Consider the following 24,670-nt stretch of genomic DNA (forward strand, 5'->3'; position numbering starts at 1 on the left):
GGGAGCTGCAGGGCGGTTGTCGCGAGGCAGGCCTGTTGCTCGAGAGAGGCCAATCAGCCTGGTCCGCCAAGGCGTTCATGACTTCATGACTTTCCGCCTGTCCAAGGTTCGCAGCTCCTCTCCTCCATGCATATGTGCGTTAGATCTCGCCCTTAGACTGTTTAGCACGTGGGCGTTCCGAGATCTCACGATCCGGGTGGGTGTTTGGCAATCACACGCGAGGAGTGGTGGCCATTGAAAGCACGTCGTGACGGAAGTGTGGTCGGTTTAGTTGAAGGCTTATTTCCATTCCGCATCTTCCACTCGAGCCCATAGCAAACCTCGGTAGGCCCTGGCAAGGCTGATGCTGTGCCGAGAGGTGACGTTACAATCAACGGCACATCGTGTCTTTGAGAGGCCACTCATAACACACCTATCCAATGCTTCGTCGATGAAGATCAAAAAGATCGGTGCTTGATTGTAGTGTCGTGTCTGTGCAAGCGGGCGGACGTCAATTGATCAGGTAAGCAGGCTATCGCAACACCACCCCGTCATCACATCATCAGTAAATCTGACGTGCATAAACTCAGCCATTTCTGTTACCCTTCTCAAGACAAGAGCCAGACTGCTGATCAGGTGCATCTACGATCTCGAAAGCCAACATGTAGGCCAGAGGCAAACGCACAAACCACTGAAGTCGCCTTGATGCGATCCGCCATCCTCCACCCAACAACATCGCAATGATTCCACAACTCGAACAGCTCGCAAGAGTCGTCTCGCAACTCTGCGGCTGGGCTTATTTCTTCTGCTGGACGCTCTCCTTTTACCCTCAGATCATGCTGAATATCCGAAGACGAACGACTGAGGGCTACCTGCCGGACTATCCATTGCTGTATGCTCGACCCCTCTTGCTATCATCCCCCATCAGTGAAGCATTTCCATTGATTGTTGTGACGTCTAGAAATATCCTCGGCTTCTCATGCTACGGAATCACCGCGGCTGCCTTTCTCTATTCTCCCGTCATTCGCGGGCAATACGCTGCTCGACATCCTGCGTACGTGCCATCCCGAATAGCCCGACGCTTCATTGGATATACAGCGTTACTCATGCTCAAACAGAAGCCCGGAACCAACTGTACGGTTCAACGACTTGGCATTCGCAGTCCACGCTTGCCTTTGCAGTATCGTAGTGTAAGTAAGATCCAGCCACTTGGTGTGCATGGCTGATACTCTCGTGCCGCTTCACAGGTACTCACAGTTCTGGCCGCGACTATGGGGGTGGAAGCCAACCACTGCAGTGCACACGAAAGCCGGCAGGACCTCCATTGGCATCATATGGGGCTCGTTATTTGGCGTGGTCATCACCATAGGCATCGTCCTCGTGAGTGGAAACACTACGAGCGACGGAGGCCATCTGAAGTGGGCTTGGATCGATGTGGTAAGTCAAACTGCCTATCTCGCTAGGGTCGTTTGTGAACCAGCTGCTAAGATGCTAATAGATCAACGCCATATCCTACGTGAAGCTCCTCGTAACGGTATTCAAATACACCCCACAAGCAATCTCCAATGTCCGACGAAAGTCAACCATCGGGTTCAGGTAAGAGCACGGCAACAACCTCCCTCGCAGCCATCTGCTAACCTCGTTTCGTTCCGGAAACAGCATCTGGCAAGTCCTCCTCGACTTCTCCGGCGGCATTCTAAGTCTTCTGCAACTCGTCATCGACAGCGCGCTCCAGTCGACCGGATGGAGGGGAGTGACGGATAATCCCTTAAAATTCGGGTTGGCGAATATCAGCATGCTTTTCGACGTCATCTTCATGGTGCAGCATTATATTCTGTTCGGACCTGTGGAGAAGCAGAGCGTGGAGGGCGGAGGGCATGGGCGGCGTGATTCTGCTGCTCAGTCGAGGGAGGAGGGAGAGAGCTTGTTACCAGCAACGGAACATCGATAGAAGCAATTGAGGTGCAAGTCAAGACGGACAAGCTGGCTGGCTGTACATCGCTCAGGTTATCTGCACACGTTCTACTTGACTGCCGCCCTCGACGTGACTCCTCAATCACCCCAGAAGAGGTTGAGCACCCTTCGGCAGCTTGACCTGAAACACCAGCGCCTGGTTCAAAAGATTGAACCCGCTGGCGTCCTTGTACTGGTACTTTCCAAAATTCAAGTACCCATTCTGCGTGATGAAGTCCTGCAAGAAACGATCAGCATACCGCCTACCTCCAGAAACGTCGTCTTTGGACTTACGTTATCACTGAGACTGAACAAAAAGTATTCCTCATCATTGGAACCAGGATTGACTGGCAACAAAGCAATACTCTCCCACTTCTCATTCAGCAAGCCCGCATTCTGCACGCCTCCATTATGCACCCCGAACCGTCGAAGCTGGCTATTGACATTGAAATCGAGCCAGCGGCAATACTGCGCCGGCTTGACGTCCTTATGCAACACACCCGCCTTACTCGCAATCTGGCACGTGTAGCAATCGGATACATTCCCCTTGACATTAGTCGCCTGGCTGATGTCGAAAATGTCAATGTCACGGTAGATGGATTGCGTGGAGGACTGTCCTCGACCGGCGCCCTTGTCGCGGGCGAGCAGCAGGAATTGCGTGTCGCTGATGTAGTGCATTTCGCTCTGGGCGGCGATTTTGGTGCTGGTGTTGCCGGGGATGGTGTGCGGGAGGGGCACGACGTATTCTGCTTCGTAGGTTGGGGGGTTGGTGGTGATGTCGTAGATGAGCATGCGAGCGTTGCTGTTGCCGTCTTTGGCTAGACCGCCGTCCTGAGCCAGTGTCAGTCAGAGTGTGTGTTTACTATGATTGGCAGCATCTCACCTGGTTCAAGGCACTCTGTATCACCGTGTACAGCTTCGTTCTGGCAGGGTTCGTAGTCAAAGCTTCGAAGCCTTGATTGTTGTTCCTTCCTGTCGGATTATCTTCCGGCTTGGGAACGAGATTTTGATTGTAGATGGGCGGGCTATCCGCGCTGAAAGATTCATTGCCCCGTCTCAATGGAATGAATGCGTCGGGGGGGCGGATAGCGGAGATCATGGTGCCGTTGCTATTGAATTGATCTGCAGAGACGTAATTAGCGAGATCGATGGCTCTTGAGCACGGTAGTCGCAAGCGGTGGCGTACAGATGTAAGGACCATACTCGTCACTGATCCAGAAGGTTCCGTCGGATCCAAGAAACAGGCCTTCACTATCAAGCACAACCCGAAAGCCACCAGGTCCTGCGCCACCATAGCCATTGCCCGTGTAGTTCACGCTGGGCAGCGTTAGTCCGAAGAATTCAAGGTAGGGCTGTCGGATATTGGCGTCCAATCCAGTGGTGGGGACGCCCTTGGGATCCGTGAGCAGGATTGAGCGGCTGTACTTCAGGTCGAGGTTTGGACCGGACGGATTGCCGAGTGTAGCGTTTGGATCGGGAGTGAAAGTGACGTCAATCACTTGAATCCGGTTTTGGTAGTTGAGTGTGCCCTGTGTATTCCTGTCAAAGGGTCAGTTGCAGGTCTCGACCGGAATGCCACCGCCACCTACCATCCTCTGTCAGGAAGAGCGTAGAGCGTGCCGGTGTAGCTCGCTCCTTTCTTCTTCCAGCTGCTGGCATCAAAGGCAATGGAGCTGCCGATGCCACCGATCGTGTCACCGTACTGGTCGCGTGCGTCCGAGGCGATGTAGCTGAGCAAGACGTTAGATTTCTTTCAATGAGGACGGAAGATCGAATAATGGTTTCGAAACGCACCCATAGCCTGCCAACTGCTGGTAGACGTATTCCTGTCCATTGCAGGTAGTGACGTTGACTGGCGACGATGCCGCGGTCTCGGTGGCACGAGGTACTACATTATTCAATGAGAGAGCGCAAGTGACCGAAGCCAAGGAAATGAGCGTGATGGCTGTGATGGCCAACATGATTGAGAAATTGTGGAAAACGAAACTCTCCGGTTCAGACAAAAGCCTACCGACGAATACCTTTCTATACTCTTCTTGAGATTAGACGCAATGAGAAGCCACGGCTATGGCGGGAGAGTATAGCAGGATCGCACAGAACACGAGGAGCATCTACAGCGATTGATTCGCACGACTGAAGAGCAAACTCGCAGATCGTCTTGGCGAGTGAGAGAGAAAGTCGCTGGCCGGCTTGGCGACTGCGGCCGGTAAATGAGAGTGGATTCGGTGCATGGCAGGGATGGGGGAAGAAGAGTGCGGTGGATTTAAGGAGTCGCTGGTCGATTTAGAGCGTGGTAAGGTAGGGTGGCTAGTGCAAAGCTTAACCAACCGTTAACCCACGATCAGCTCCGATCTTGGGGAGGACGATTGAAACACCACGTGCTCCTCTTCTGCAACACATCATCACCTCCACACCATGTCCGGCCAGCAGCCAAAGTGAGTGTTCTGTGCATTCTACGAGCTCATCAGCCACACAGCTCTGACAGCAACAGCGCATGGCATACCGCCAGTCGATCCAGAAACTCCTCCTCCCGCACTCCTCAGAACCGCTCGGGCACGCAATCTCCAAGTCAACAGACGACCGCCGCGCAAGCTCCTCGTCAAGATGCCGGCAGAAGCCAACAACCGCGCAACCCTCCCGCCAACAACGTCTGGGCGCAGCGAAGTTCGAATTCGGCTGCGAGCAATGGCTCGGTGAAAGCAGAAGCATCACCCGCACGGGAAGATGAGTACAGGCCAGTGAATGGGTTCAACGCCGCCGAAGTGAAGCAGTTCCTGGCCAGGGATGTAGCTGGTGCAACCGTCTACAAGCCAGCGGAGGTTGCAGGAACAGGTGGCAGGAACAGCGGAAGCGCATGGGGTCACAAGCGTAAGTAATGAAAACTGTCTCCATGCTGTGCAATTCGCTAATTCCCTTGCCAGCGAATCACATGGCCAACAATCAACCCTTCTTTGCGCACCTGGCGAAGCAAACCACGACCGTCGAAAGTGGGGGATGATGCACTGCCTCTCTTCCATGCTTGCATGTTCTGCCTCCTTTCGGCATTTGCGATCACGATACCCCGTTATATACTGCGTTCAGCGCATGATAATGCAAGACTCAATTCACTGCGCCATGCCAGGCCCGCGAGATACACCTCTCAACCACCAACTATGCCACTCTTTTCTCTCATCTTCTCACGTCTTCGGAGCACTGCCAGCCTCCCATTCATACCTTGCTAAAACTACTACCATCATGTCACAATTCAACAGATACAGCGAATACCAGCAAGCCCTCCGCCAAGTTGAGTCGCTGAGTCTTCGGTGAGTCCACTCACACTCTATCCCTTCTTCCCTGTATCACTATACGGAATTGTCACCCACTGATATGCAATACTAGACTACCCCTCAAGAAGCTCCCCCTAAGGCCGAATCTACCACTCCCAATAGAGGTGCGATGCATCGTCTGGCGCTTCCTGCTACTCCATCAGCACGTTCGCAGGCCGCCATATGGCGAACTTCCCCTTTCTCAGCGAAACTGGGTAAGCATTGCTCCAACGTACACCAACCAGATCCCAGCCTGCTGATCAGTCCCGATCTGTAGGAGTCCGACTACTTTGAACGGCAATTCAGCAAAGCGCACACCTTCAAATTCCACACGTCAATCCTTGGAGTAAACAAGCTGATCCACAAGGAATGCGTGGACGTCTTGAGGGAAAACCAGTTCGTCTGCATCACGCAGCAGACGCCCTTCGACACCGGCAAGCGCCACGATTGGCATATCCCCATCGTTTCCGAGTCGCCCAGGCATCTCTGGGGTTTGAAATACTGGGCCATGTCAATCTCTATCCGAGAGTCGGATGGCATGTATCCCGATTCAGATCCCAGCCAGGGGTCAGAATTCTGCGTGGTTGCGGACGACTTGCCCCTCGTTTGTGATATGATGCAGCACGGCTTCTATTCGTGTCCCTTCTCCTCGTCGGTGCTGGTCAGTACGGAAGACGTTGAGCACACGCCAGCCACGGTCTTGCGGATCGAAGCATTCAAGCAACAAAACGCCTACTTTGACACCGACATTCTGATCGCCGACTATGCCAGCGTCGAGAAGAATGAGCTGCGACGCTCGAATTTGCTGCAGCCTCTGCTCAACATGAAGCATCCCGGACAGCGCGTGACTATCCATGGAGTGCCTAGTGGTTTCCTCGCAGCCGAAAAGTTCGCAGAGGAGATCGATGAGTTAAAAAGACTAATGGGCCCGCAACCCGTCTGGCTCAACGCACTGGTCTGGGACGTGCTCACACCCGTGCGCAACTATATCGACCAAGGCAATGCGTACGTCGCCAGCGGCGAACTCGAATTGGCCGCTCAACAATTCTGCCATGCTCGCGAGCTGGGACCGCAAGATCTGTTCAACTGGTGTCCTGAATTCGCCTACAATACGAAAGCAGGTCTTCCGCTCGTACTGCTGTGGTATGAGACGATGGAAGCCGCACTCACCGAAGCCGCTCTCCTCATGAAACTCGGCGGCGACTCACCGGAGAATCTCCCAGGCGTGGCGCAGTTCTTGGATGCCTCGACAGAGTTCTACAATGAGACTATCCTGCCGACGGGAATCCTACAAGACCTGGTCAAATTTACCCAGACGGCTTCGCACATCCCCGAGCCAGCGATTATCGCTCGCGCGGTAGTCTGCGAGACAATCATGAAACTCTTCGAAACCGACGACGTAGATGAAGACTGGGTCGACGACTCCTATGAGATTTTCCGCGAACACAGACCTGTCCTCAGAGGAGATCAGCATTTCGAAATGGATGATGATTTCCATCGGACTAAAGTAAGTGGCCTCCATCTTCTTCCTCTTGGACCATTGCTGACAATAGCCCAACAGCGCCATGCCCTCTGGGCTCTCGGATTTCTAATGGGAGCGGATTACGAAGGCCACATCAGTGCGTCTTGCTTGCCTGTTCCGCTTGCCGGTACGCTGAGGGGAGAGCAATTCGATGTGCCGCCTGATACTTACGGTTTTGTGGATTTGGGATCGGATGCACCGGCTGAGACGGAGGAGGCGGATGCTGGTGGATCGGAGGAGGAAGATGGTGGAGATGAGGGGGCGGCTTGAGGGCGATGAGTCGACACTGGGTAGGTCAGACCTTGAATTGCTTCAGATACTCATAATGCGGCATGCTATCTTCCGCCAGCACTCTCAGCTGCCCTGCAACCGTTTCGCCGTACTTCTCTTTCCACGCCTGGTAAGTCCTCTCTATACTTGGCTCAGCAGGCTACATTCCTCCGTCAGCAGTCTTGCACTTCCTAGGCTAGAGATGTACATGCACTCACCTTCTCAGCTGGGCGCTCGATGCCCGCCGAATCATGGATATTCTTCGTCAACATGTACAGAAGAGGATGCATGCGCTCAATCTCCTCCTTCGACGTGGGAGTCCACTTATCGCTCAGACCGCTGGGATCAAGACCTAGCTTCGCACACAACGCTTTCGACATCTCCTCTGTGCGCCAGAGGATGTCTTCTCCATCGACGACGATGGGCTGTCTTCCCTGCGCCGTGAAATAATCAAAAAGGATTCGGATCGGCTTGTTCGTTGTGATGAGTTCGAAGTCTTCGTCGCCGGGCCGCTGTTGCGTTGCTTTCAACGCGGACTCGTAGATGGAGCGGACTGAGTGGGCGGGATGTCGAATGAGGACTATGGGCCGGAGAGCGTGGAAAAAGTCATCTGCGAGATACGTTGGATTGGTCCCCAAAGCAGACGGTTGATCGAGAGGAATTCCGCCTCGCAAGAGTTCGAGGACAACGTCAACCTTCAGCACATCGAACCAATGCTCGTTCAAAAAGGGGATCTTGCCCTCCTTCTCTGCCTGCGCCACCGCGTCCGTGAGCGCTTGACGGCACGTTGCCGGCGTGTCGGGGCAATCGGCGCGCTGCTGTCGAACCTCCTTCTCGCGGGCATCCGAGTGGCGGAAATACAGCGAGATGCGCTCGGGGCCGAACATGGCGGAGGTGAGGAAGGGATGGTAGATGGGGGCCAAGGCTGGGTGGGTGGATACATAGCGGAAGAAGAGATGGGAGCGTAGGCGGGTGCTGTCGAAGACGAAGATGGGTTGGGTAGATGCGGCCATGCTGGCTGATGCTTTCACGGCAGGATAGGGATCGAAAGGAGTGATGCTCACGGGTCTATATATATATACGCTGGCCTTACAAAGACCTACTTTTCCAACGCCGTGTTGGCCGGACATGCGCGCTTCCCGGCTTCCCGATGTGGGACGTCTGTCAGCTTGATAAATTGAATTTATTAGAAGCTGACATGATGATGATGGATCCGCCGACGATCTCCTCCAGCTTCTCATGTCAGACGGGAGGCCTGCGTGCATTATGCCTTCCCTCTCGGAGATCCTCGGACTCATCGAAGGCTGTTCTTCCCTCCTGGCGCTGGGTTTCCTCGCATGCATCGACACGCTTCTGCACGGCTCTCATGAAACTCCGCGAAGAAAACGAGAGCTGGAGAAGGCAACGCACGACCTCTGGTCTCTCGACACGCCGGCCGAAAATCCATTGAAGCACAACTTCCTGCTCCTCCCAAATGGCCTGCAATTACACTACTTGTCTCGCCAAAAAGACACTCGCGACCACAAGGCCCAAGTCCTCATCATCTTCCTCCACGGCTTCCCCGACTCCAGCTACCTCTGGTCGAACCTCCTCTCTTCAGACTTACTATCACCCAACGCAACCCTAATCTCCCTCGACCTCCCAGGCTTCGGCGGAAGCGACTCCCTCCCAAGCTATGCGCCGAACGACATTCTGCCAACCGTTGCAATAGCCACTGCGGAGTTAAGAAAGAAGCATGCGGGCCGATGTATCGTCGTCGCGCACGACTGGGGCGGCGCGATTGCCTCTCGTGTAGCGGCGAGGACTCATGGGCTGGTGGATCACCTTGTGCTTGTCAACTCGCTTTTTCCCTTGCATTTTCGCACTACGCTTGGGCGGCGTGTGAAGAGAGCTGTGGGCTCTGTCTCTGCGTGGTTGCGGCAGCCCCTTCGGACGGGACTTCTGCAAGTAGCGAGAGAAGAAGGCGCCGTTTTCTTTGCGCAACTTTTCAAATCGCATTATGTGCGTGATATGACTCTAACCAATGGCGAAAATCACTGACAAGTCCTGCGTAGGTCTTCATGATCAACCTCCCCTTCTTCTCCGCCCAGCGCTTCCCCCTCATCATCCACTACTTCATCACCACCTGTCACCGCATGGCCTCGCCCAAAAGCAAAGACGAAGCAACCCACTGGGCAGCCTCGTTAGGACCCAGTCGCACGGAGTGCAGCCAGAGCACGACAACCGGCACACAGTACAGCTCCTCAGTCAGCACCCGCGTTTCCCTCTTCCCAGCCCGCATCTGGGACGCACGACTCCATCTGTACAAAGATGGGCTCATGAGCGCTCGTTGGACTGGGAATCTCGATCCTGCGCTCACTGCTTTTATCCCTGCTGAAGAAGAGCGAGGAGGAGCGATAGACGAGTCGCGCATCCGGTGTCCCACGAGTGTGATTTTCGGGATGGAGGATCCGGCTCTCGACCCTAGGATCTGCGTTGACGGATTGGCGGAGTTTGTTCATCCTGACACCCGTGGGAAGGGGGTTTTGGTTCGACTGAAGGGTGTGGGGCATTGGTCGCCTGTGCATGCTGTTGGGTGGAGGGTGGTTGAGAAGGTGTTGGCGATTTTAATAAAGACGGGTGAAAAAGAGTTTCCGGGCAATCTGGTGAAGGTGAAGGACGAGCTGGGTGCAATGGCGCCTATTGACGATGTCCAAGTGGAGGAGCATTGATTGGCATTCATCATAGATCTAGAGCGGCACTGTTCATGCACCCAGCTGATATGGACCAGACCGAACACATCAAGCAAGCTCCGCCTCAACAATCGAATCCACAGCCTGCGGATGCGTGAAAATGCCCGTAATCTTCAACCCCACGCTCCCCAGCAACGCCGTGAACTCCTCCACCGTCCTCTCCCGCGACGCCAGAGCGGTCATGACTTCCCAGTCCATCGCCGTCGCCAGCCAATGCGCGCCCTTGTTGGGCAGCACGGCATCGCAGATGATGACTTTGGAGTAGCCTTTCTCCAGCGCGGGGACGAGGGCGCGGAAGATGGAGAGGACGTCTTCGTCGGGCCAGTTGTGGACGATGGAGTGGAAGTAGTATGCTCTTGCGCCTGGGAACGTATGTGTCAGTTCGGCGCTCACGATGGAAGGGAAAGCGAATCGACTCACGGGTCACCGGCTGCTCAAGGAAGAAGTCATGCGGCATCTTCACCACCTCCGGTGCAGCTTCTTTCTCCGCCAATTTGACGACCTCCGGCCGATCCTGCAGCACCAGCTTGCCTGGTATTTGCGGGCCAAAAGCCTGCAAAAGCCGTGTGAGATCATGGCCTGTGCTACCACCCAAATCTACCATGAACGTCTCAGTCGGGCCAGAGCGTGCACCGGTGATCAATCGATCTTTGACGGGGTAGTAGCCTTCCTGGAACCAAGCGGGCCGGTCGGAGGTGTACGTGGCCATGCAGCTTGCAAACTTGGCTCCCGCTTTGGGGTTGAGTTTGCCCCAGTACTCATACACTGACACGTCTTTGAGGCCGAGGGCGTGGGAGAGGGGCGTGAAGAGCACCGAGTCCGGGCTCTTGTACCCATTTTGCTTGAAGTATTCGGCGACATTCGTATGGCCGTGCTGGAAATTGGTGCACATCAGGTAGACCGTATCCTTGTAGCCTTGCTGCGTCATGGCGTTGGCAAAGGGCGTTGGAGCAAAGACGTCGGCCTCGGTTTCTCGCACATAATTAGTGGAGGCGAGGAGACGGAGCATGCGGGCGACGAGCAAGGGCTCGGCGGAGGGAGTGGTCAGGTCGGCGATCGCTTTGCTGGACTTTGGTGCTCCATTCTGCGCTGCCAGGGCTTCGAACAGCCCGATTTGCGTTCCGAGTAGCAGCGCTGCGTTGACTGTGGGCTGGGACCATTGCGTCAAGAGCAGCGTCTCGAGGGGTGTCAGGAGGGAAGAGCGTAAGCGAGAAGCGCTATCGAGTAAGGCTTCTCGTGCTCCGGCGGTCCCTTTCTTCCAGTCCTGCCCCTGCACGGCGATTTGTTGCAGCAGAGCACTGATCTCTTCGTCGGTCGACGTGGCCATGTTGGTGTGAATGTCGGAGGTAGAGACAAGCGTGACGTTGAGGACGAGGAGCTCGTCGAGCGAGGTGTAGAAAAAGCCATGCTCCTGACCGAGTGTGAGATCGGCACAGTCGCATGAACCCTGCCGGTACACGACGGCATAGAGCAGCGTAGCACACGCCGAAGAGACACAACCGGGGTCCGATCTGCCGAGCGAAGGGCAGATCGGCAGAACAACCAGGGCAGGCGATTGCAACGGCGAGGTGACGTCTCCGCGAGGTCCAACACGGCTAGCGCGGCGGCGCGGAGAAGCGAGGCCGCCCGCCCCGATCCGCCCGAACCCCCGCCGCCTCCACTTCCACTCCTCCTCTTGGCCAACCACCCCTCCGCCCGCACACGCATTTGATGGGATGCGGAGCGGTGATGCTCTGCAGCGTGATGCCAGTGGCTTCGACTTAGCCCGGATGTGGGGATAGTGCTGCAGGGTCCACCACGCCACCTGCAGCCGTACGGCCTAGGCGTCGACTCGACCCTGCATGCATTGCGAGCTGGTGAATCCACTATACTTCATCCCCGTCCCTCGTTGATAGTGATCACCTCTCTGCTACCGAGACGTGTGGCGTGTGGGTGACGAAGCAATATGGCGGCATCAACTCTCGCCCCCAGCAGCGGCGGCATACAAGCGCCTCCCATGGTCGAGTACGGCGAAGACAGCGCGGATCACGATCTAATCAATGGCGTCGACGCCACCATTACTCCTCAAGACGAAGGCGAAGGTGACGGCGACGGCGACTTTGACGACGACGAAGGGTAATTCGCTGCTCCCTTCACCCCAACTCCACGTCATATTTGGACTAACGGCCCACAGCTATGGCGCATCAGAAACGGGCTCATTCATCTCCGTCCTTTCCTCCGTGAGAAACGGCGTACGGGAGAACGGACGCCTGTATCCCTCCTACGGCAAATACGAATACGGCCTGCCCATGGACGAAAGCGAGCTGGACCGCAACCAGCTCCAGCACCACAAATTCACCCTCCTGCTCAATCACCGCCTCTACCTCGCCCCCATCCCCGACTCCGTCCTCGAGCAACCCGGCAGCCGCGTGCTCGACATGGGCACCGGCAACGGCGTCTGGGCCATCGACATGGCCGACAAATTCCCCCACGCCGAAATCATCGGCAACGATATCGCCGCCGTGCAACCCTCCTTCGTGCCCCCCAACTGCATCTTCGAAATCGAGGACGTCGAGGAGGACTGGCCCTATCCCCGACAATACTTCGACTTCATCCACGGCCGCGAATTTCTCTACGCCATCCGCGACTGGCCCCGCCTCATCTCCCAGGCCCACAACGCCCTCCGCCCCGGCGGCTGGATCCAGCTCGCCTCTTCATACCCGCTCCTCCGCAGCGACGACGACACACTACCCCCCAACAGCGCCCTGCTCGAAATCACCGACTCTTTCATCGAGATCAGCGAAAAGGCGGGTGCATCCGTGCACGCGCTGCGCGAGTGGAAACACCAACTCACCGACGCCGGCTTCATCAACGTCGCCGACGTCGTGCTCAAAATTCCCATGAACGGCTGGCCGAAAGACGACTTGCTGCGCCAGGTTGGCGAGCTCGAGGAGTGGATGCTCCGCGATGGGATGGAGTCGCTCATGCTCCGCGGCTGGACGCAGGTGCTGCATCGCCCGGCGGAAGACCTTGCTTTGTACATTGCATTGGCCAAGAAGGAGCTCCGTGACACGAGCGTGCATAGCTACATCTTCTTTCACATTACGTATGGGCAGCGACCTTGGAGTTGATATTGGGGTGGGTCTTTTTGTGTTGGAAATCGTCAAGCGCTTTTGGTGTAAATGGACGGGGGCATTTCTCTTCGAGACGGATATAATGAGCGTCATGATGTTGGGACAGCAGATTGCGCGACTCGTGGATGCGCCAGCATTGCAAGGGGCCGGTCGATCAGACACATAGCAAGAGACAGAGTAAGCCGCAAGGCTCGGGGACGATTCAAACGCACGTTGATTGGGAAAGAGGCACGACTTCATTCGAAACATCTAGAGTCTAACATTCTCAAGACTCAACACCCAAACATATTCTTCCTATACAACCACACCCGCCATCCCTCACAAACGTAGAACTCCACTCTAATGAGCAAATCGGAAATCCAACCGCTTGTTCCCCTTATCCGTCGTGGTGTTCAAGTACTCCTCGCGCTGCTGCTTGTCCATCGCGTCCCAAATCGCCGCGCGCTTGCGGTTGGTGCGCACGTAGAAGATCTTGGTGCCGACCATGACGAGGATGTTCCAGCAAGCAATGCCGATGAGCACCTTGTTGCCCGTGTAGTAGTAAGGCGCGTCGTCGGTGCGGTAGATCTGTTTTGCGCTCGTTAGCGGCCGCATGATGAGTAGAGGAGAAGGAGGGACGACTCACGTTGATACCAATCACATTCCCCGCTTGCACAGTCATGTTGTACAGCGCGGAGGCGACGGTGCGCGTGCGCACGCTGCCGGCGTTGCGGCTGGTGATGGCCACGAAGACGGCGTGGAAGTACGGGATGCCGAAGACGAGGACGGACAGTGCGTAGTCGACCCACGGGCTGCGACCTGGGCCAAGCACGACGAGGCCGATGAGCGGCGCGATGACCCAGATTTGGCTGACGGTGGCGAGGAGGAAGCGCTCGTTGAGTTTCTCCGAGAGCCAGGTCCACCACTGCAGGGGCTGTGTTAGTGGATGCAGCAGAGTATGGGGTTGTATTAGGGGTGAACTTACCAGCAGACTGACGATGAAGAGCGTGTAGGCCGGGATGGTGAGGAGGTTGGTCTCAAAGGTGCCAAAACCAACTTCGGTCAAGTTGAGGGTGATGTAGCCTTGCATGGGGACGGTGGGGATCAGCCAGCTGATGCCGATGAGGTAGATGGGCCACATGTGGTAATCCTTCAAACACGCCCACAGCGCACTCGGGCTCAGGCCTTGACGGTTATGCATGTCGCCCTTGGAGGGGTCGTCGCGGAGGATGCGGTTGGCGATGATCTTCTCTTCATGCACCGTGAACCAGCCGTCCTTGCCGCGGAACTTGGAGGCCGTCTGATAGGGTGATGGCGGGAGGTAGAAGTAGGAGATGATGCCGATGATCCCAGTCAGGGTGCCTTCCAACGCGAACAGCCATTGCCAGCCGTAGAGGCCTTGATGGCCGGGAGTGTCGTAGGAGAACTTGAGTTTGTGTGCGCCGGTGCCGACGGTCTCGTGGACGACTGGCCCGCCCAAGCGAAGAATGCCGTAGGCCAAGAAAGCGGACACGATGTTGGTGCTTTGGTACGCGACCCAGAAGAAGGAGAGTCGGGTGGGCAGTTCGACAGAGGTGTAGAAGTAGCTGAGGTAGAGGATGACATCGGGGATGAAACCGCCCTCGATGATGCCGAGGAGGCATCGGCAGATGTAGAAGCCGGTCTTATCCTTGATCAGGCACTGAAGCGAGGCGACAAGAGACCAGGAGACCATCTGGATAGGGATCCAGTTGTCCGGGCCGAGTTTCTTCGAGATCAGTTGAGAGGGCAGCTCAGCAGCGAGGAAGGAGACGTAGAAGATCATTTGGCCGTAGTTGTAGTTGTTGCTGGTCATCTTGAGATTCCCGAGCATACCGTCGGAGAGAGCCTGGACGATGTTGCCACGGTCGAGCTGGAGGGCGAAGAACATCAGGCAGACCCACGTGCAAATCTTCCAGTCGATCTTCCGCACGAGGCGCTTCTCATCCTTGGCTTCCCAGGCAAACTCAGGGTCGTATCGGTGTATACCTTCGTAGGAGGCGATGGGACGGTAGATGGCATTGTCGGATGCATTGCCGAAAGTGCCAACAACCTCGCCTTCGGCAATGGATGAGCGTCGACGCTCCTTGGTCGGGACAGCAGACTCCCGTCGACCTGCGAGGACTGGGTCGACGACCACAGCCTCTGGGAAGGGGTTGAAGACTTTGGTGATCTTGACATCCTCGAAAGGCTGGTTCTCTTCCGAGTCGGGGCTCGACCGACCGTACTCATGAACGTAGACGCCCTTTTCGTTGTCTTTGGACATTGTGTACAAGGGCACTAGGTCAGAGTGGATGAATAAGAATGATCAAGTAGACTGATCTGGGAGTTGACATGAAATGCCCGACTGGCAGTCCCTAGATATATACCAATACATGGTGCCGCCGGCGTATGGAACCGTTTCCTGTTGGGGATCTTCCTATCGGGAAAAGACGACGGGGCGCTCGCGTGTCGACGATGTTGCAAGAGACCAGACCCACCGAGATGCATTGATGCAATGGCGAAATCGTGTATTCCCGGGCGGATCAGCCTTGGGATTGACAGAAGGGACGGGCTAGGCGACGGGACATGGCGCCCATCAGCGACCACCAAAGCCATTCTAGCCCCACCAACCTCATTTGAGGGAGGCACAGTGGTGGCGATTGGGGCGCGTTGAAGGGATCTAGATTGCGAGAGTGCATGAGTAGAGGCGCGCATAACTGACGTGCTGCCGGTGAGGCTCCTGCGCCAAGCCAGCTTCGTGCACGTGGAAGGCCGAGCACGCCATATCCCAAGGCTGTCGCACAATTCAAGCAACAAAGCTATGCTCCCAATCAGCGCAGCTTACATTTCTTGAATCCACCCATGGCGCGACGAGGCGCTTGGCTGCAAATCACAATGCATGCATAATGGCTTGGTATGGGGCACTTGTAATCGGGTATGGCGCGGGACATGGGGTATAGCCCACGCGAAGAGTGGATGAATGGAACGTGGCTGGCCAGCTACTGATGGTGAACCGAGTGGCCAACTGTTACCGGCGGTGCATGATATCCTCGGAGGTTGGGAAGAGTCTTCTTCCCGACGATGCCTGGTATGTTCCAGAGAGATTCTCCCCATTCGAGCAAGAATGCCGATAGGATCATCACATTCGTTCCAATGGGTTACTGCCTCTCCTCGCTACATCTTACCACGGCCACGAAAGACGTGCTGTGGCCAACATCAACCCAGGCAATCGATCGAGAAAGAAAGAAACAACACAATGTTCGAGATCGAGTCCGACAGCCACGGCTCCGTGCCGCAGCACGGCGACATCCGGTAGATCTATCGCTCGACTTTCCACAAGCAGCCCTCCGGGTCGTCGGCTTTCTTCCGGCCAGGCTTTCCACAACTTCACGTCAAAGGCAAGTCCGCCCGGGCTCCTGCAAGGGCCATGTCGTGATTGAAGCTCGGGTCTGGAAGGCGATGACTCGGCGGCATCAGGTTGCTTTGAAGGGCATCCAGGAAAGGAAGGCGGTGGGAAGCCAGACATGCGAGCCGAAGCGCTTCACGGATGGCCTGTTGCTGACCATTGCTGAGCGTATTGGCGGTGATGTTCAATGCATGCATCTTTCTATGCATTCAGTCCTCGCTCCTTCCGCTGCTGATCGAGCGCTCTCTCTTCGATCGATGGGAACGATGACTGCGCGGCCGTCGATCCTCCGCCTCTGGATCTCTCTTTCGATGCGATCGTGGTCCGTCCCTCTCTTTGGGTGTTTTCTCCTCACCGCCGTCTCTGTGCTTGTGGTGATGTCGATGGCTGTGTTTTCGCTTCCGCTTGCTCTCCCTTTCCCGAGCTTCAGTGACCTCTGCTTTCTTCTGCTCAATGAGATATGCCTTCATCGGATCGTCGTCGTCGTGCTCCGCTTCAATCTTGGCCAATTCGACCTCTTCCTTGAGTCGCGGCCGATCGTCCTCGCTCTCACTCTCGGACCGGCGTCGCTTCCTTCGCTCGTCACCCTCTCGATCCGTATCGTCCCCACCGTCCTCCACCACCTCTTCTTCCCCAACCGTCTCTACTTCGCCCTCCTTCTTGGCATAGCGTGTATGATCCACGCTCAACACGCGGCCCAAAACCCCAGCTCCACTGAGATTGTCCACCGCCAAATCGCAACTCCGCTGATCCTCGTACTTGAGAAAGCAGAACCCCCGACTCTTGCCCGTATCTTTGTCCCGCATTAATTTGACGTCAACGGGGTTGCCGTATTGTGAGAAGATCGTGAGGACATCGCCCTCGCTCAGCTCAAAGGGCAGGCCGCCGATGTAGATGTAGGCCGTGTCGCGGTAGTCCGTATGCCAAGAAGCATTTGGCGGCACACATTTTTCCAACTCCGCCTCGTTGAGCCGTGCGACCTGGCGGATGGACTGCATGTTGTTGACAGGCCAGGCGGGCCCAGAAAATGCCTGATGATCTGCTGTGATGTGAATAGAAAAAGAGAAGCTGGAGACAATTCTGCCGTGAAGGCGGTGAAGATTTCCCCGCGATCTTGGCGTGACGGCCGACGCGTAGCCTCGCGTCTTCCACTGCTTAGAAACTGCCGTGGATGAACCACACCTCGCCTACACCTTCAGCATGCCTCTAATGTCCGGGCGCAAGAGACGTGCGGTAAGTGCAGAGTGTATACTCCCTTGTGTGAGCTGCTGCTAATATCCACCACAGGAAGCCGTAGCGGAGGAAGAATCAGACGCAGCCGCATCTCCCGTGTCCTCTCCGGAACCAGCCACGCAACGTCGACGCCTCAGTCCCGAAGATGAAGATTATGGCGACGGAAACAACGCTGCTGAGGACGGAAATCTCCAGCAGCTGGTTAAGAAGATGGTTCGGCTAGCGCTTGCTTGCGAATACCAACGGCGACCTATCCGACGTGCAGACATCAGCGAGAAGGTGCTGGGAAATGCAGGCAGCAGGAAGTTCAAAGAGATGTTCAACGCAGCGCAGATGGAGCTGCGAAGCGTCTTTGGCATGGAGATGATGGAGCTGCCACAGAGGGAGAAAGTAACGGTCGCACAGAAGAGAGGTAAACGCATACCCGCATCTGGCTCCGGTCCAAATCGCACAGCTGACGCAGGTTGTAGCCGCGCAAAAGTCCCAGTCACAGGCGAACAAACCCATAGCTTCTTGGATCCTAGTCTCTACACTTCCAGCCGACTTTCACGACCCTGCGATCCTCCCGCCCCCGCGCGCCCCGACATCGGACGAAGAGAGTCGCTACACGGCCATTTACACCACCCTGGTCTCCCTCATCAGTCTCTCCGGCGGCGCCCTCCCCGCTGCCAAAATGGAACGATATCTACGTCGGCTGGAGATAGAGGATAACACGCCCGTTGCCGCCCAGCAAGCCACCGGGCAAGAGAAGACGGAGAAATTGCTGAAGCGAATGGAAAGGGAAGGCTACTTGATCAGAGTGAAAGAGTCCACAGGCCAGGGCGACGATGATGTTTATTGGACAGTGGGGCCAAGAGGCAAGGTGGAGATTGGGGAAGACGGCGTGCGTGGGTTGACGAAAGCCGTGTATGGCGATTTGGACGAAGGCGCAGACGAGGAACTGGACAGGAAGATTGCGAGGAGTCTTGGGCTCGGAGATGCACCGCCTGCTGCTAGAGGGCAGAATGCAGCACCGCAAAAGAAGAAAGGTCGAAGGAGGAAGGATGCTGACGACGATGAAGAGGACGAAGATAGCGATGCTGATTGATCGAAGCGCCGTACTACGTCGTCGAACCAAAGTCTAGTCTCACGGTCCCTCGCTCGTTGTCCACAATCACCCTGGTTCCCAGCTCGGCACTCAGATCTCTAATCCTCTCCCGCACCCACTCTGCATCCTCCTCATCGGCATCTAATCTCCAAACCTGAAACCTGCGAATGGCGGTGGGGTACATCTCCAGCTTCCGCAACTCCAATCCTTCTTTTACCTGACCATCGCCGGATGCATCTCCCTCGGCAACAGTTATTTGCCAAACACCGCTCAGGTCATTCCGATAGTCTGGCTTGACGGCATAATCATCCACAAAGTCGCCGCAGCCATAGATGATCAACTTGCCCTTATACCTCTCTACTCCTTGGACGTGATGGGACGAATGGCCATGCACGATATCGATCCTGCACTCGTCGATCAAGTAGTGCGCCAGATCTCGGATCTCTTGCGCGGGCTGCCACGAGTAGTTTGGACCCCAGTGGACGGAGAAGATCTTTAGTGCGGGCGAGTTGTTGCTTGATGGCGAGCTTGTAAGAAGTTTCTTCAGTCGACTCCGCGTCTTGGCACTGTAGTCGATGAAGTGGAAGGTGGAAATGGCAGACCAGTCATCCGGATGGTCCTGCGGATCGAGGGGTCAGCTTCTTTATCTCCACTACGGAAAAGCGACATACCGCGGCGGCCCAAATGTGGATCTCGTGGAACTTTCCATCACCCCGCGACGACGGGAGGCGCAACACAGCAGGACTGCATGCCTCCTCCTCACTCTCACCCGCTCCGGCACAAGCTATGCCCGCCTTCCTTACCGTCCGCACAGTCTCTAGCAACCCCGGCTCACAAAAGTCAAGCGTATGGTTATTCGCCAATCCCGCGTGATCAATCCGCGCCGCCTCCAGCGCAGAAATGTTAGCAGGATGCATGCGATAATTGAACACCTTATCCGGCCATTTAGTCGGATGCGTCGTGACGGACGTCTCGAGGTTCAACAAGTTCAGGTCGGCGGAATGTAATAAGGGAAGGGTGTCTCCCCAGGGACTTGTGGGATCGTATGTCGGCAGGACGTAGTTGGAGGATCGAAAGGATCTTACTATTCGTGCTTCGTCGGGTTCGTCCACGTGTTGCGGGAACATTTGGTCGATGAGACGGCCTAGCATGGTGTCACCCATGAAGTTGAGGATGAAGGTCTGTGGAGCCATTTTACGTGCTCGACGAAGCATGCGGTTATGAGGGATGAAAATTGGCAGGCGGGCGAGACAGGAGATGCCCAGTCTGAGGGATAGGGAACGGACGTTGATGATGATATGGCTGGAGTGGGGCTTCCATATCAGCCCGATTTGCTTATTGCAGCTTCTCGAACAAGAGATGCGAGTCGAGCGGCGTAGATCGCCGATACTTGTCTGCGCGATACGTCCCTGATTTCAAGCAATGTCTGCATTAAATGATGACGGTAATCGTATGGTTAGACGTGAAGTACAATGGGCAACACGCCGAATCACGGCTTTCACGTGGAAATCCCCCGGTCATATCGCGCTAGGCCCATTCGGGGATTCTGGTGGGGCAGGGGTTTCAGACAGCCGTCGCCAAGAGTCGTCCAAACATTGAACGTCGATCCATCCAAACACAAACATCGCCGCTCACCGTCTCTTCGATTTTCCACCACCAAACATCCTCTCGCCGTAGGCAGGGATCGAGCGCCAGAATACAACAGTCGCAACACCGAGATCGAAGCTTCACAGCTCACCACACAGTCCACAATGGGTGAATCCAGGTGCGAGGGGCCTCCTGCATTGCGGTGTCGAGTATGGGACATTGACTGACGTACCATCCAAACAGACAAGAGCTGCTGGGATGGATGAATAGCCTCCTCCAGCTGAACATGACCAAAGTAGAACAATGCGGGACTGGGTACGTCTACATTCCCATCTCAGTCCCTCCCATCACAAATGGCTAACCATGCATCACCCACAGAGCCGCGCTCTGCCAAATCTACGACAGCATCTACCTCGACCTCCCGATGGCGCGCGTAAAGTTCAACGCAAACAACGAATACTCCTACCTCGAGAACTTCAAAATCCTTTCCAACACCTTCCGCAAGCATGCCATCGACCGCCCCATCCCTGTGCAGGACCTGATCAAGTGCAAAATGCAAGACAACCTCGAGTTCCTGCAGTGGTCGAAGCGGTATTGGGACCAGTACTACCCGGGCGGGGACTACGATGCGATTGCGCGGCGGAAGGGCGCGGGCGGCGCGCCGGCCATGCCTGTTGCTGGCGGCGGCGGCGGCGGCGGGCGGACATCGGGTGCGAGGCGGCCTGTGGGGTCTGCGGGCGTGGTGCCGCGGACGACGAGTCGGCAGACGGGGGGTGGGAGTGTCGGGGCGGGAACGTCGGGGGTGCTGCAGCAGAAGAATGCGGAGTTGATGGAGACGGTGCAAGGCTTGGAGCGGGAGCGGGACTTTTACTTCAGCAAGCTGCGGGATATCGAGCTGCTCATTCAGCAGGCCATGGAGGCCGAGCCGAGTCTGGAGGAGGATGAGGGCAGTTTGCTCAAGCAGATTCAGACGATTCTGTACTCGACAGAGGTGAGTGGTGCTTCCAAAGGCCGTGGCAGATTTAATGGCTAACGCATGAGACACAGGAGGGCTTTGAAATTCCCCAGGAGGCCGAAGCAGGCGAGTTGGCGGGCGAGGAGGAGACGTTCTGAGAAGACGGCATTTCGTAGCAGCATTCCCACCCTTCCCAATGATACCAAGTGATTGCAAGAGGACGGCAGGAAAATTGATCATACAGGAGCAGCCCTACTGTGCTTCACGCAAGGCGCTCAAGACTTCCAAACAAGCATCGTTGCACATCACACCTCCTCGAACGAATCACCCTACTTCACCCCACACACACATCTACAATCCGCAACAGGACAAACATCCCACTTGGCAAACCACATCCTCGCATGATCCGCGTGGAATCCATGCCCACAACTAACGCAGAAAGTAAGGAGTTGCGCTAGGACATCGACACCACCACCACAGTCCTCCAGCTTATTGGGAGTCGCGGCGCCCGGAGTCCGCGGCGACGTGCTTGTGGGTGATGTAGAAGAGGCCGAGACTGCTCGAGCGGGATCCGGCGTTCCCAACCACGTGAGACAGATTCCGCAGCGTGGGAGGTGGCGGCCGCAGCGGAGGCACACTGTGCCGGTGTGAGCGGCTGGACCGCTGCTGATGCGCGTAGCTGTGCGGTCAGCGGAGGCAGGAGTTAACCCCAGATCAGATGAGCGCGGGGGATTAATATATCGTCCACTCCCCGTGCCCAGCGCAGCCTGACAATGCAAACAACTCAACTCCGTCTGCGGCGGCGGAGACGGAGAGGGCGGGATCGCCTTTCCCCCCTTCACACGCGCCATGCGATTATGCCGAACCGTGAAGCGCGCCTTTTGCGCCCAGCACCGCCACCCCAGCATCTGCTCCAGATACGTCTGCTTCCACATGTCCCACCTCGCGTCGTCGTGCACGTACTTTGGGTTCGTGAAAGCCGTGGCCAGCACGGCGGTCTGCAAATCGTTCGTTTTGGCGATGTATGTTTGGAAGAGGTCCATGGCTTGCTCGCCGAGGCCGGTGAGCAGGAGGCCCTCGAGGTCGCCGTTTTTGACGCCGCGCGCGGTCTCGGATTGGATGAAGCCGCTGAGTTCGGTGTCGTTGAGGTAGCGCAAGCCGAGGGCCATGCGGTAGCCTAGGTGGAGGTAGTTGGTTTTCATCACGTCGCGCCAGTCGCCTGTGCCGTCATTGTCAGTGGCTCTTACGTGGTGAGAGATGTTGTGCGTCGCAACTTCTCACCGGTATTGAGAAACGTCAGCAACGCCTTGAGAGCAGGATCCGACGTATCTGCCGCCATCCACAGACACATCTCCTTCTGAGCCTCATTCATCTCATCCGTAGCGAGCAGTGCACCCAATCCGATATTCTCAATCGTCTTGCTCCGGATGAGCGTTCGCAGTAAGTTCAAAGCAATGTGCTTGTGGTCGTGCAAGACAGCCTGCACGATTGCCTGGTAGTAGAGACCGCGCTCGATGAGTTCCTGGCATTCGGCTTCGAGGGTGTCGACGGTGAATTTCCAGCCGCACATCAAAAGGCACCTAAGGGACCGAGTCAGTTATAAGCAGTCTCCGGCACTGACGCAGCAACTTACAATTGCCGATGTTCGGGAAAACTCGTCCGCTCCCCCTCAAACGCCGGGATCTTCTTCAAAGCCCCGAGGCCCACGATTGCCTTCGCAGGCTTCGTAGACGAATGGCTCAAATGCCGATGCGGCGATGTGCCGAACTGCTCGAACCACAGGGCCGAGATGCCCAAGTAGCTCAAATCCCAGCTACCGTATATCATGCCCTCTTTGGCAATGGTTTCGTAGCGGCCAACGATTTCCCAGAGTCGCTCGAGTTGGAAGTTGCCGGCGACGATGTCTGCGTTCTTTTTGCAGTCGAAGAGGTAGCCTTGGCGGCAGCGGTCTTGTCGGAGAGTGCCTGGTGATAGGAGGCGGGCGAGTTGTGGGGAGTCTCTGTCGCATAGACGAGGTGCGCCGTGTTCTACGCTGTTGGCTTTCTCATCTTCGTTGCTTGCACCTGCATTCACATCCCCTGCCAGATGGTGTGGAGCTGTATCATCCCCAGTAATTTGTGACGGAGCGGCAGGCTCGGTGATAGTCAATCGATCAAATGCCAGGATCATGTCCTGGCGAGGTGTGATACCAGCGCATGGTTTTGCAGTAGGCACTTGAAGTGCATGCACAGCTCCATTAGCACGAAGGGTAATCATAGGCTGTGAATAGCTGTCGGTAATCTCATTCACCCAATCGTAAGCAACAATGCGAGTCTTGCTCTCCTGGCCGTGCCGGGTGTCGTGGTATGGCGCCTCTAATACCCTCGTCTCCGATACGTAGCAATTGCTGGATCTTCCGCCGGAACCAGATCTGCCGTATTGGTCTGTGGTCTGGAGAGGCTCCGAACCTTGCGTCATATCGATGGTCTTCAGCTCCCCTGTGCTCGAACACAAAGCTAGCCTGCCCCGTCTCTGACCAGAGTACCGTAGACTCCAGACTGTGGTTTCGATGGCATTACTCACGACAGGATTAAATTCGAGGACAGCGCCGTTGGTCGATGTGGAGCTGGCTGAGGAAGAGGAGGAAGGCGACAGCATCCACCGCCTATCCCACACAGTGACACAAGGATCAGCGGTAGAGCCAGCAGCGGCAAAATAGTTCTCATCCAGAGGGTCAATAGCAATGTTATTCACATTCCTCGTCGACGCTTGGGCGACAACGGTGCCGGATTGAGAAGCAGCATCTCGAAGGTCGTAGATCCTCACGAATGCGCGTTGCGTGCCTGTGACGATCTCCTGCGGCTGACCGGGAAAGAAGCGCACGCTGGACACCAGCTCTGCAGCACATAGCCTCCGGATTGGGTCGGCAGAAGCCTCTGCGCGTCGAGTATCGTAGATGAAAAGGCACACATCGGACCGGGTGCGATCTACGGCCAGCGCCAGCCAGTCCTGGGTGCTGAAAGCAATGGAATTGCCCTTGCGCGGCTGCTTCACCTTGAGCGTCGCCAGAGTCTCACTCCCGCCTTCATCGTTGCTCCGAAGCTTGACCAGACTCGCGCTGCGGTTCCCAAAGCCCAGGGCAACGATGGACTCATCGCTTTTGGACCAGTCGAAGGCAGCGATGGGGGGCAGTCGGCTGTAGTGGGAGACTGCGTGGTATTCAACCTTGCCACGTCTGCTCTTGGGGAAGGAGTCGATTTGGTTGAGGGTCAGGCTGGAATCGGCAACGTCGACGAGTAGGAAACGCTTGCGCGCCCCGCCGCCGTGCGGCGACCATCTCACCGCTGCCTCCATTTGCGGTGTGATTCGCACTGGTAGAGCGACATGTCTTTCCGTAGGAGTCTCAATGTGTGGGCGGATGGCAATTGGACAGAATGTATGGCAAGAGGAGAATGGTGGAGATGTGAAGTCGCGGCCAGTCGCACCGCCACAAGGCTGGCTGTGGCTGGCTGTGGCTGGAAGCTCGATGTGGCTTGGACTGCAGGCGTACGTCACGTCACGTTGGAAATT

General features: G+C 56.3%; 14 protein-coding genes across 14 annotated transcripts; 7 read left to right on the forward strand and 7 right to left on the reverse strand.

The window, feature by feature from the left end:
- Nucleotides 1-245: 245 nt before the first annotated feature.
- Nucleotides 246-2,036, forward strand: BDY17DRAFT_79550 (cystinosin). The gene is made up of 7 exons (XM_033738713.1): nucleotides 246-502; nucleotides 570-871; nucleotides 941-1,033; nucleotides 1,098-1,169; nucleotides 1,227-1,416; nucleotides 1,478-1,575; nucleotides 1,639-2,036. The coding sequence occupies exons 2-7, from the start codon at nucleotides 720-722 to the stop codon at nucleotides 1,928-1,930; spliced, it is 897 nt and encodes a 298-aa protein (XP_033593027.1). The 5' UTR covers nucleotides 246-502; nucleotides 570-719; the 3' UTR covers nucleotides 1,931-2,036.
- On the reverse strand, nucleotides 1,962-4,200 carry BDY17DRAFT_343350 (3-phytase). The gene is made up of 6 exons (XM_033738038.1): nucleotides 3,727-4,200; nucleotides 3,522-3,662; nucleotides 3,119-3,471; nucleotides 2,816-3,054; nucleotides 2,227-2,763; nucleotides 1,962-2,170 (listed from the first exon to the last, which is right to left on the reverse strand). The coding sequence occupies exons 1-6, from the start codon at nucleotides 3,891-3,893 to the stop codon at nucleotides 2,036-2,038; spliced, it is 1,572 nt and encodes a 523-aa protein (XP_033593028.1). The 5' UTR covers nucleotides 3,894-4,200; the 3' UTR covers nucleotides 1,962-2,035.
- A 147-nt stretch (nucleotides 4,201-4,347) lies between these two features.
- On the forward strand, nucleotides 4,348-4,930 carry BDY17DRAFT_321249 (uncharacterized protein; the record flags this gene model as incomplete). The annotated part of the gene is made up of 3 exons (XM_033736588.1): nucleotides 4,348-4,367; nucleotides 4,424-4,800; nucleotides 4,854-4,930. The coding sequence occupies 3 exons, from the start codon at nucleotides 4,348-4,350 to the stop codon at nucleotides 4,928-4,930; spliced, it is 474 nt and encodes a 157-aa protein (XP_033593029.1).
- Nucleotides 4,931-5,166: 236 nt separating this feature from the next.
- On the forward strand, nucleotides 5,167-7,029 carry BDY17DRAFT_321250 (uncharacterized protein; the record flags this gene model as incomplete). The annotated part of the gene is made up of 4 exons (XM_033736589.1): nucleotides 5,167-5,234; nucleotides 5,311-5,452; nucleotides 5,515-6,744; nucleotides 6,799-7,029. The coding sequence occupies 4 exons, from the start codon at nucleotides 5,167-5,169 to the stop codon at nucleotides 7,027-7,029; spliced, it is 1,671 nt and encodes a 556-aa protein (XP_033593030.1).
- A 96-nt stretch (nucleotides 7,030-7,125) lies between these two features.
- BDY17DRAFT_79558 (uncharacterized protein) lies at nucleotides 7,126-8,123 on the reverse strand. The gene has a single exon (XM_033738714.1). It carries the CDS (start codon nucleotides 8,040-8,042, stop codon nucleotides 7,221-7,223), a length of 822 nt encoding a protein of 273 aa, XP_033593031.1. The 5' UTR covers nucleotides 8,043-8,123; the 3' UTR covers nucleotides 7,126-7,220.
- A 172-nt stretch (nucleotides 8,124-8,295) lies between these two features.
- Nucleotides 8,296-9,740, forward strand: BDY17DRAFT_321252 (Alpha/Beta hydrolase protein; the record flags this gene model as incomplete). The annotated part of the gene is made up of 2 exons (XM_033736590.1): nucleotides 8,296-9,030; nucleotides 9,084-9,740. 2 exons carry the CDS (start codon nucleotides 8,296-8,298, stop codon nucleotides 9,738-9,740), a joined length of 1,392 nt encoding a protein of 463 aa, XP_033593032.1.
- A 69-nt stretch (nucleotides 9,741-9,809) lies between these two features.
- Nucleotides 9,810-11,468, reverse strand: BDY17DRAFT_321253 (S-adenosyl-L-methionine-dependent methyltransferase; the record flags this gene model as incomplete). The annotated part of the gene is made up of 3 exons (XM_033736591.1): nucleotides 9,810-10,123; nucleotides 10,182-11,172; nucleotides 11,463-11,468. The coding sequence occupies 3 exons, from the start codon at nucleotides 11,466-11,468 to the stop codon at nucleotides 9,810-9,812; spliced, it is 1,311 nt and encodes a 436-aa protein (XP_033593033.1).
- On the forward strand, nucleotides 11,464-13,151 carry BDY17DRAFT_291561 (S-adenosyl-L-methionine-dependent methyltransferase). Its single transcript, XM_033732677.1, has one exon. The coding sequence runs from the start codon at nucleotides 11,801-11,803 to the stop codon at nucleotides 12,869-12,871; it is 1,071 nt and encodes a 356-aa protein (XP_033593034.1). The 5' UTR covers nucleotides 11,464-11,800; the 3' UTR covers nucleotides 12,872-13,151.
- A 62-nt stretch (nucleotides 13,152-13,213) lies between these two features.
- BDY17DRAFT_246143 (major facilitator superfamily domain-containing protein) lies at nucleotides 13,214-15,137 on the reverse strand (the record flags this gene model as incomplete). The annotated part of the gene is made up of 3 exons (XM_033730704.1): nucleotides 13,214-13,441; nucleotides 13,500-13,778; nucleotides 13,839-15,137. 3 exons carry the CDS (start codon nucleotides 15,135-15,137, stop codon nucleotides 13,214-13,216), a joined length of 1,806 nt encoding a protein of 601 aa, XP_033593035.1.
- A 1,793-nt stretch (nucleotides 15,138-16,930) lies between these two features.
- Nucleotides 16,931-17,248, reverse strand: BDY17DRAFT_233650 (uncharacterized protein; the record flags this gene model as incomplete). Its single annotated transcript, XM_033730257.1, has 1 exon — nucleotides 16,931-17,248. A coding segment is annotated over one exon (318 nt), but the record flags the coding sequence as incomplete, so codon positions are not given.
- A 211-nt stretch (nucleotides 17,249-17,459) lies between these two features.
- On the forward strand, nucleotides 17,460-18,579 carry BDY17DRAFT_307942 (MAGE family-domain-containing protein; the record flags this gene model as incomplete). The annotated part of the gene is made up of 3 exons (XM_033735156.1): nucleotides 17,460-17,492; nucleotides 17,547-17,904; nucleotides 17,963-18,579. The coding sequence occupies 3 exons, from the start codon at nucleotides 17,460-17,462 to the stop codon at nucleotides 18,577-18,579; spliced, it is 1,008 nt and encodes a 335-aa protein (XP_033593037.1).
- Nucleotides 18,398-20,031, reverse strand: BDY17DRAFT_79686 (putative polyglutamate biosynthesis protein). Its single transcript, XM_033738715.1, has 2 exons — nucleotides 19,251-20,031; nucleotides 18,398-19,198 (listed from the first exon to the last, which is right to left on the reverse strand). The coding sequence occupies exons 1-2, from the start codon at nucleotides 19,791-19,793 to the stop codon at nucleotides 18,593-18,595; spliced, it is 1,149 nt and encodes a 382-aa protein (XP_033593038.1). The 5' UTR covers nucleotides 19,794-20,031; the 3' UTR covers nucleotides 18,398-18,592.
- Nucleotides 20,032-20,179: 148 nt separating this feature from the next.
- On the forward strand, nucleotides 20,180-21,376 carry BDY17DRAFT_291566 (calponin homology domain-containing protein). Its single transcript, XM_033732678.1, has 4 exons — nucleotides 20,180-20,344; nucleotides 20,410-20,481; nucleotides 20,545-21,157; nucleotides 21,214-21,376. The coding sequence occupies exons 1-4, from the start codon at nucleotides 20,331-20,333 to the stop codon at nucleotides 21,277-21,279; spliced, it is 765 nt and encodes a 254-aa protein (XP_033593039.1). The 5' UTR covers nucleotides 20,180-20,330; the 3' UTR covers nucleotides 21,280-21,376.
- BDY17DRAFT_261762 (uncharacterized protein) lies at nucleotides 21,377-24,558 on the reverse strand. The gene is made up of 3 exons (XM_033731853.1): nucleotides 22,755-24,558; nucleotides 22,403-22,701; nucleotides 21,377-22,340 (listed from the first exon to the last, which is right to left on the reverse strand). Exons 1-3 carry the CDS (start codon nucleotides 24,452-24,454, stop codon nucleotides 21,451-21,453), a joined length of 2,889 nt encoding a protein of 962 aa, XP_033593040.1. The 5' UTR covers nucleotides 24,455-24,558; the 3' UTR covers nucleotides 21,377-21,450.
- Nucleotides 24,559-24,670: the final 112 nt, after the last annotated feature.

The sequence above is a fragment of the Neohortaea acidophila genome, assembly GCF_010093505.1.
Source record: "Neohortaea acidophila strain CBS 113389 unplaced genomic scaffold BDY17scaffold_2, whole genome shotgun sequence".
NCBI classification, from domain to species: domain Eukaryota; kingdom Fungi; phylum Ascomycota; class Dothideomycetes; order Mycosphaerellales; family Teratosphaeriaceae; genus Neohortaea; species Neohortaea acidophila.

Bases quoted from the DNA above. Each gene is read 5' to 3' on its own strand.
- BDY17DRAFT_291561 (XM_033732677.1), top strand. From the start codon at position 11,801: ATGGCGTCGACGCCACCATTACTCCTCAAGACGAAGGCGAAGGTGACG.
- BDY17DRAFT_79558 (XM_033738714.1), bottom strand. From the start codon at position 8,042: ATGGCCGCATCTACCCAACCCATCTTCGTCTTCGACAGCACCCGCCTA.
- BDY17DRAFT_291566 (XM_033732678.1), top strand. The intron at 20,482-20,544 runs GTACGTCTACAT...CATCACCCACAG, and splicing joins GTAGAACAATGCGGGACTGG to AGCCGCGCTCTGCCAAATCT. The intron at 21,158-21,213 runs GTGAGTGGTGCT...CATGAGACACAG, and splicing joins CGATTCTGTACTCGACAGAG to GAGGGCTTTGAAATTCCCCA.
- BDY17DRAFT_343350 (XM_033738038.1), bottom strand. From the start codon at position 3,893: ATGTTGGCCATCACAGCCATCACGCTCATTTCCTTGGCTTCGGTCACT. The intron at 2,764-2,815 runs GTGAGATGCTGC...ACACTGGCTCAG, and splicing joins TACAGAGTGCCTTGAACCAG to GACGGCGGTCTAGCCAAAGA. The intron at 2,171-2,226 runs GTAAGTCCAAAG...CGTTTCTTGCAG, and splicing joins TGTTCAGTCTCAGTGATAAC to GACTTCATCACGCAGAATGG.
- BDY17DRAFT_261762 (XM_033731853.1), bottom strand. From the start codon at position 24,454: ATGGAGGCAGCGGTGAGATGGTCGCCGCACGGCGGCGGGGCGCGCAAG. The intron at 22,702-22,754 runs GTAAGTTGCTGC...TCGGTCCCTTAG, and splicing joins TTTCCCGAACATCGGCAATT to GTGCCTTTTGATGTGCGGCT. The intron at 22,341-22,402 runs GTGAGAAGTTGC...ATGACGGCACAG, and splicing joins GCTGACGTTTCTCAATACCG to GCGACTGGCGCGACGTGATG.
- BDY17DRAFT_79550 (XM_033738713.1), top strand. From the start codon at position 720: ATGATTCCACAACTCGAACAGCTCGCAAGAGTCGTCTCGCAACTCTGC. The intron at 1,034-1,097 runs GTACGTGCCATC...ATGCTCAAACAG, and splicing joins TACGCTGCTCGACATCCTGC to AAGCCCGGAACCAACTGTAC. The intron at 1,576-1,638 runs GTAAGAGCACGG...TTCCGGAAACAG, and splicing joins AAGTCAACCATCGGGTTCAG to CATCTGGCAAGTCCTCCTCG.
- BDY17DRAFT_79686 (XM_033738715.1), bottom strand. From the start codon at position 19,793: ATGCTTCGTCGAGCACGTAAAATGGCTCCACAGACCTTCATCCTCAAC. The intron at 19,199-19,250 runs GTATGTCGCTTT...CTCGATCCGCAG, and splicing joins TCCACATTTGGGCCGCCGCG to GACCATCCGGATGACTGGTC.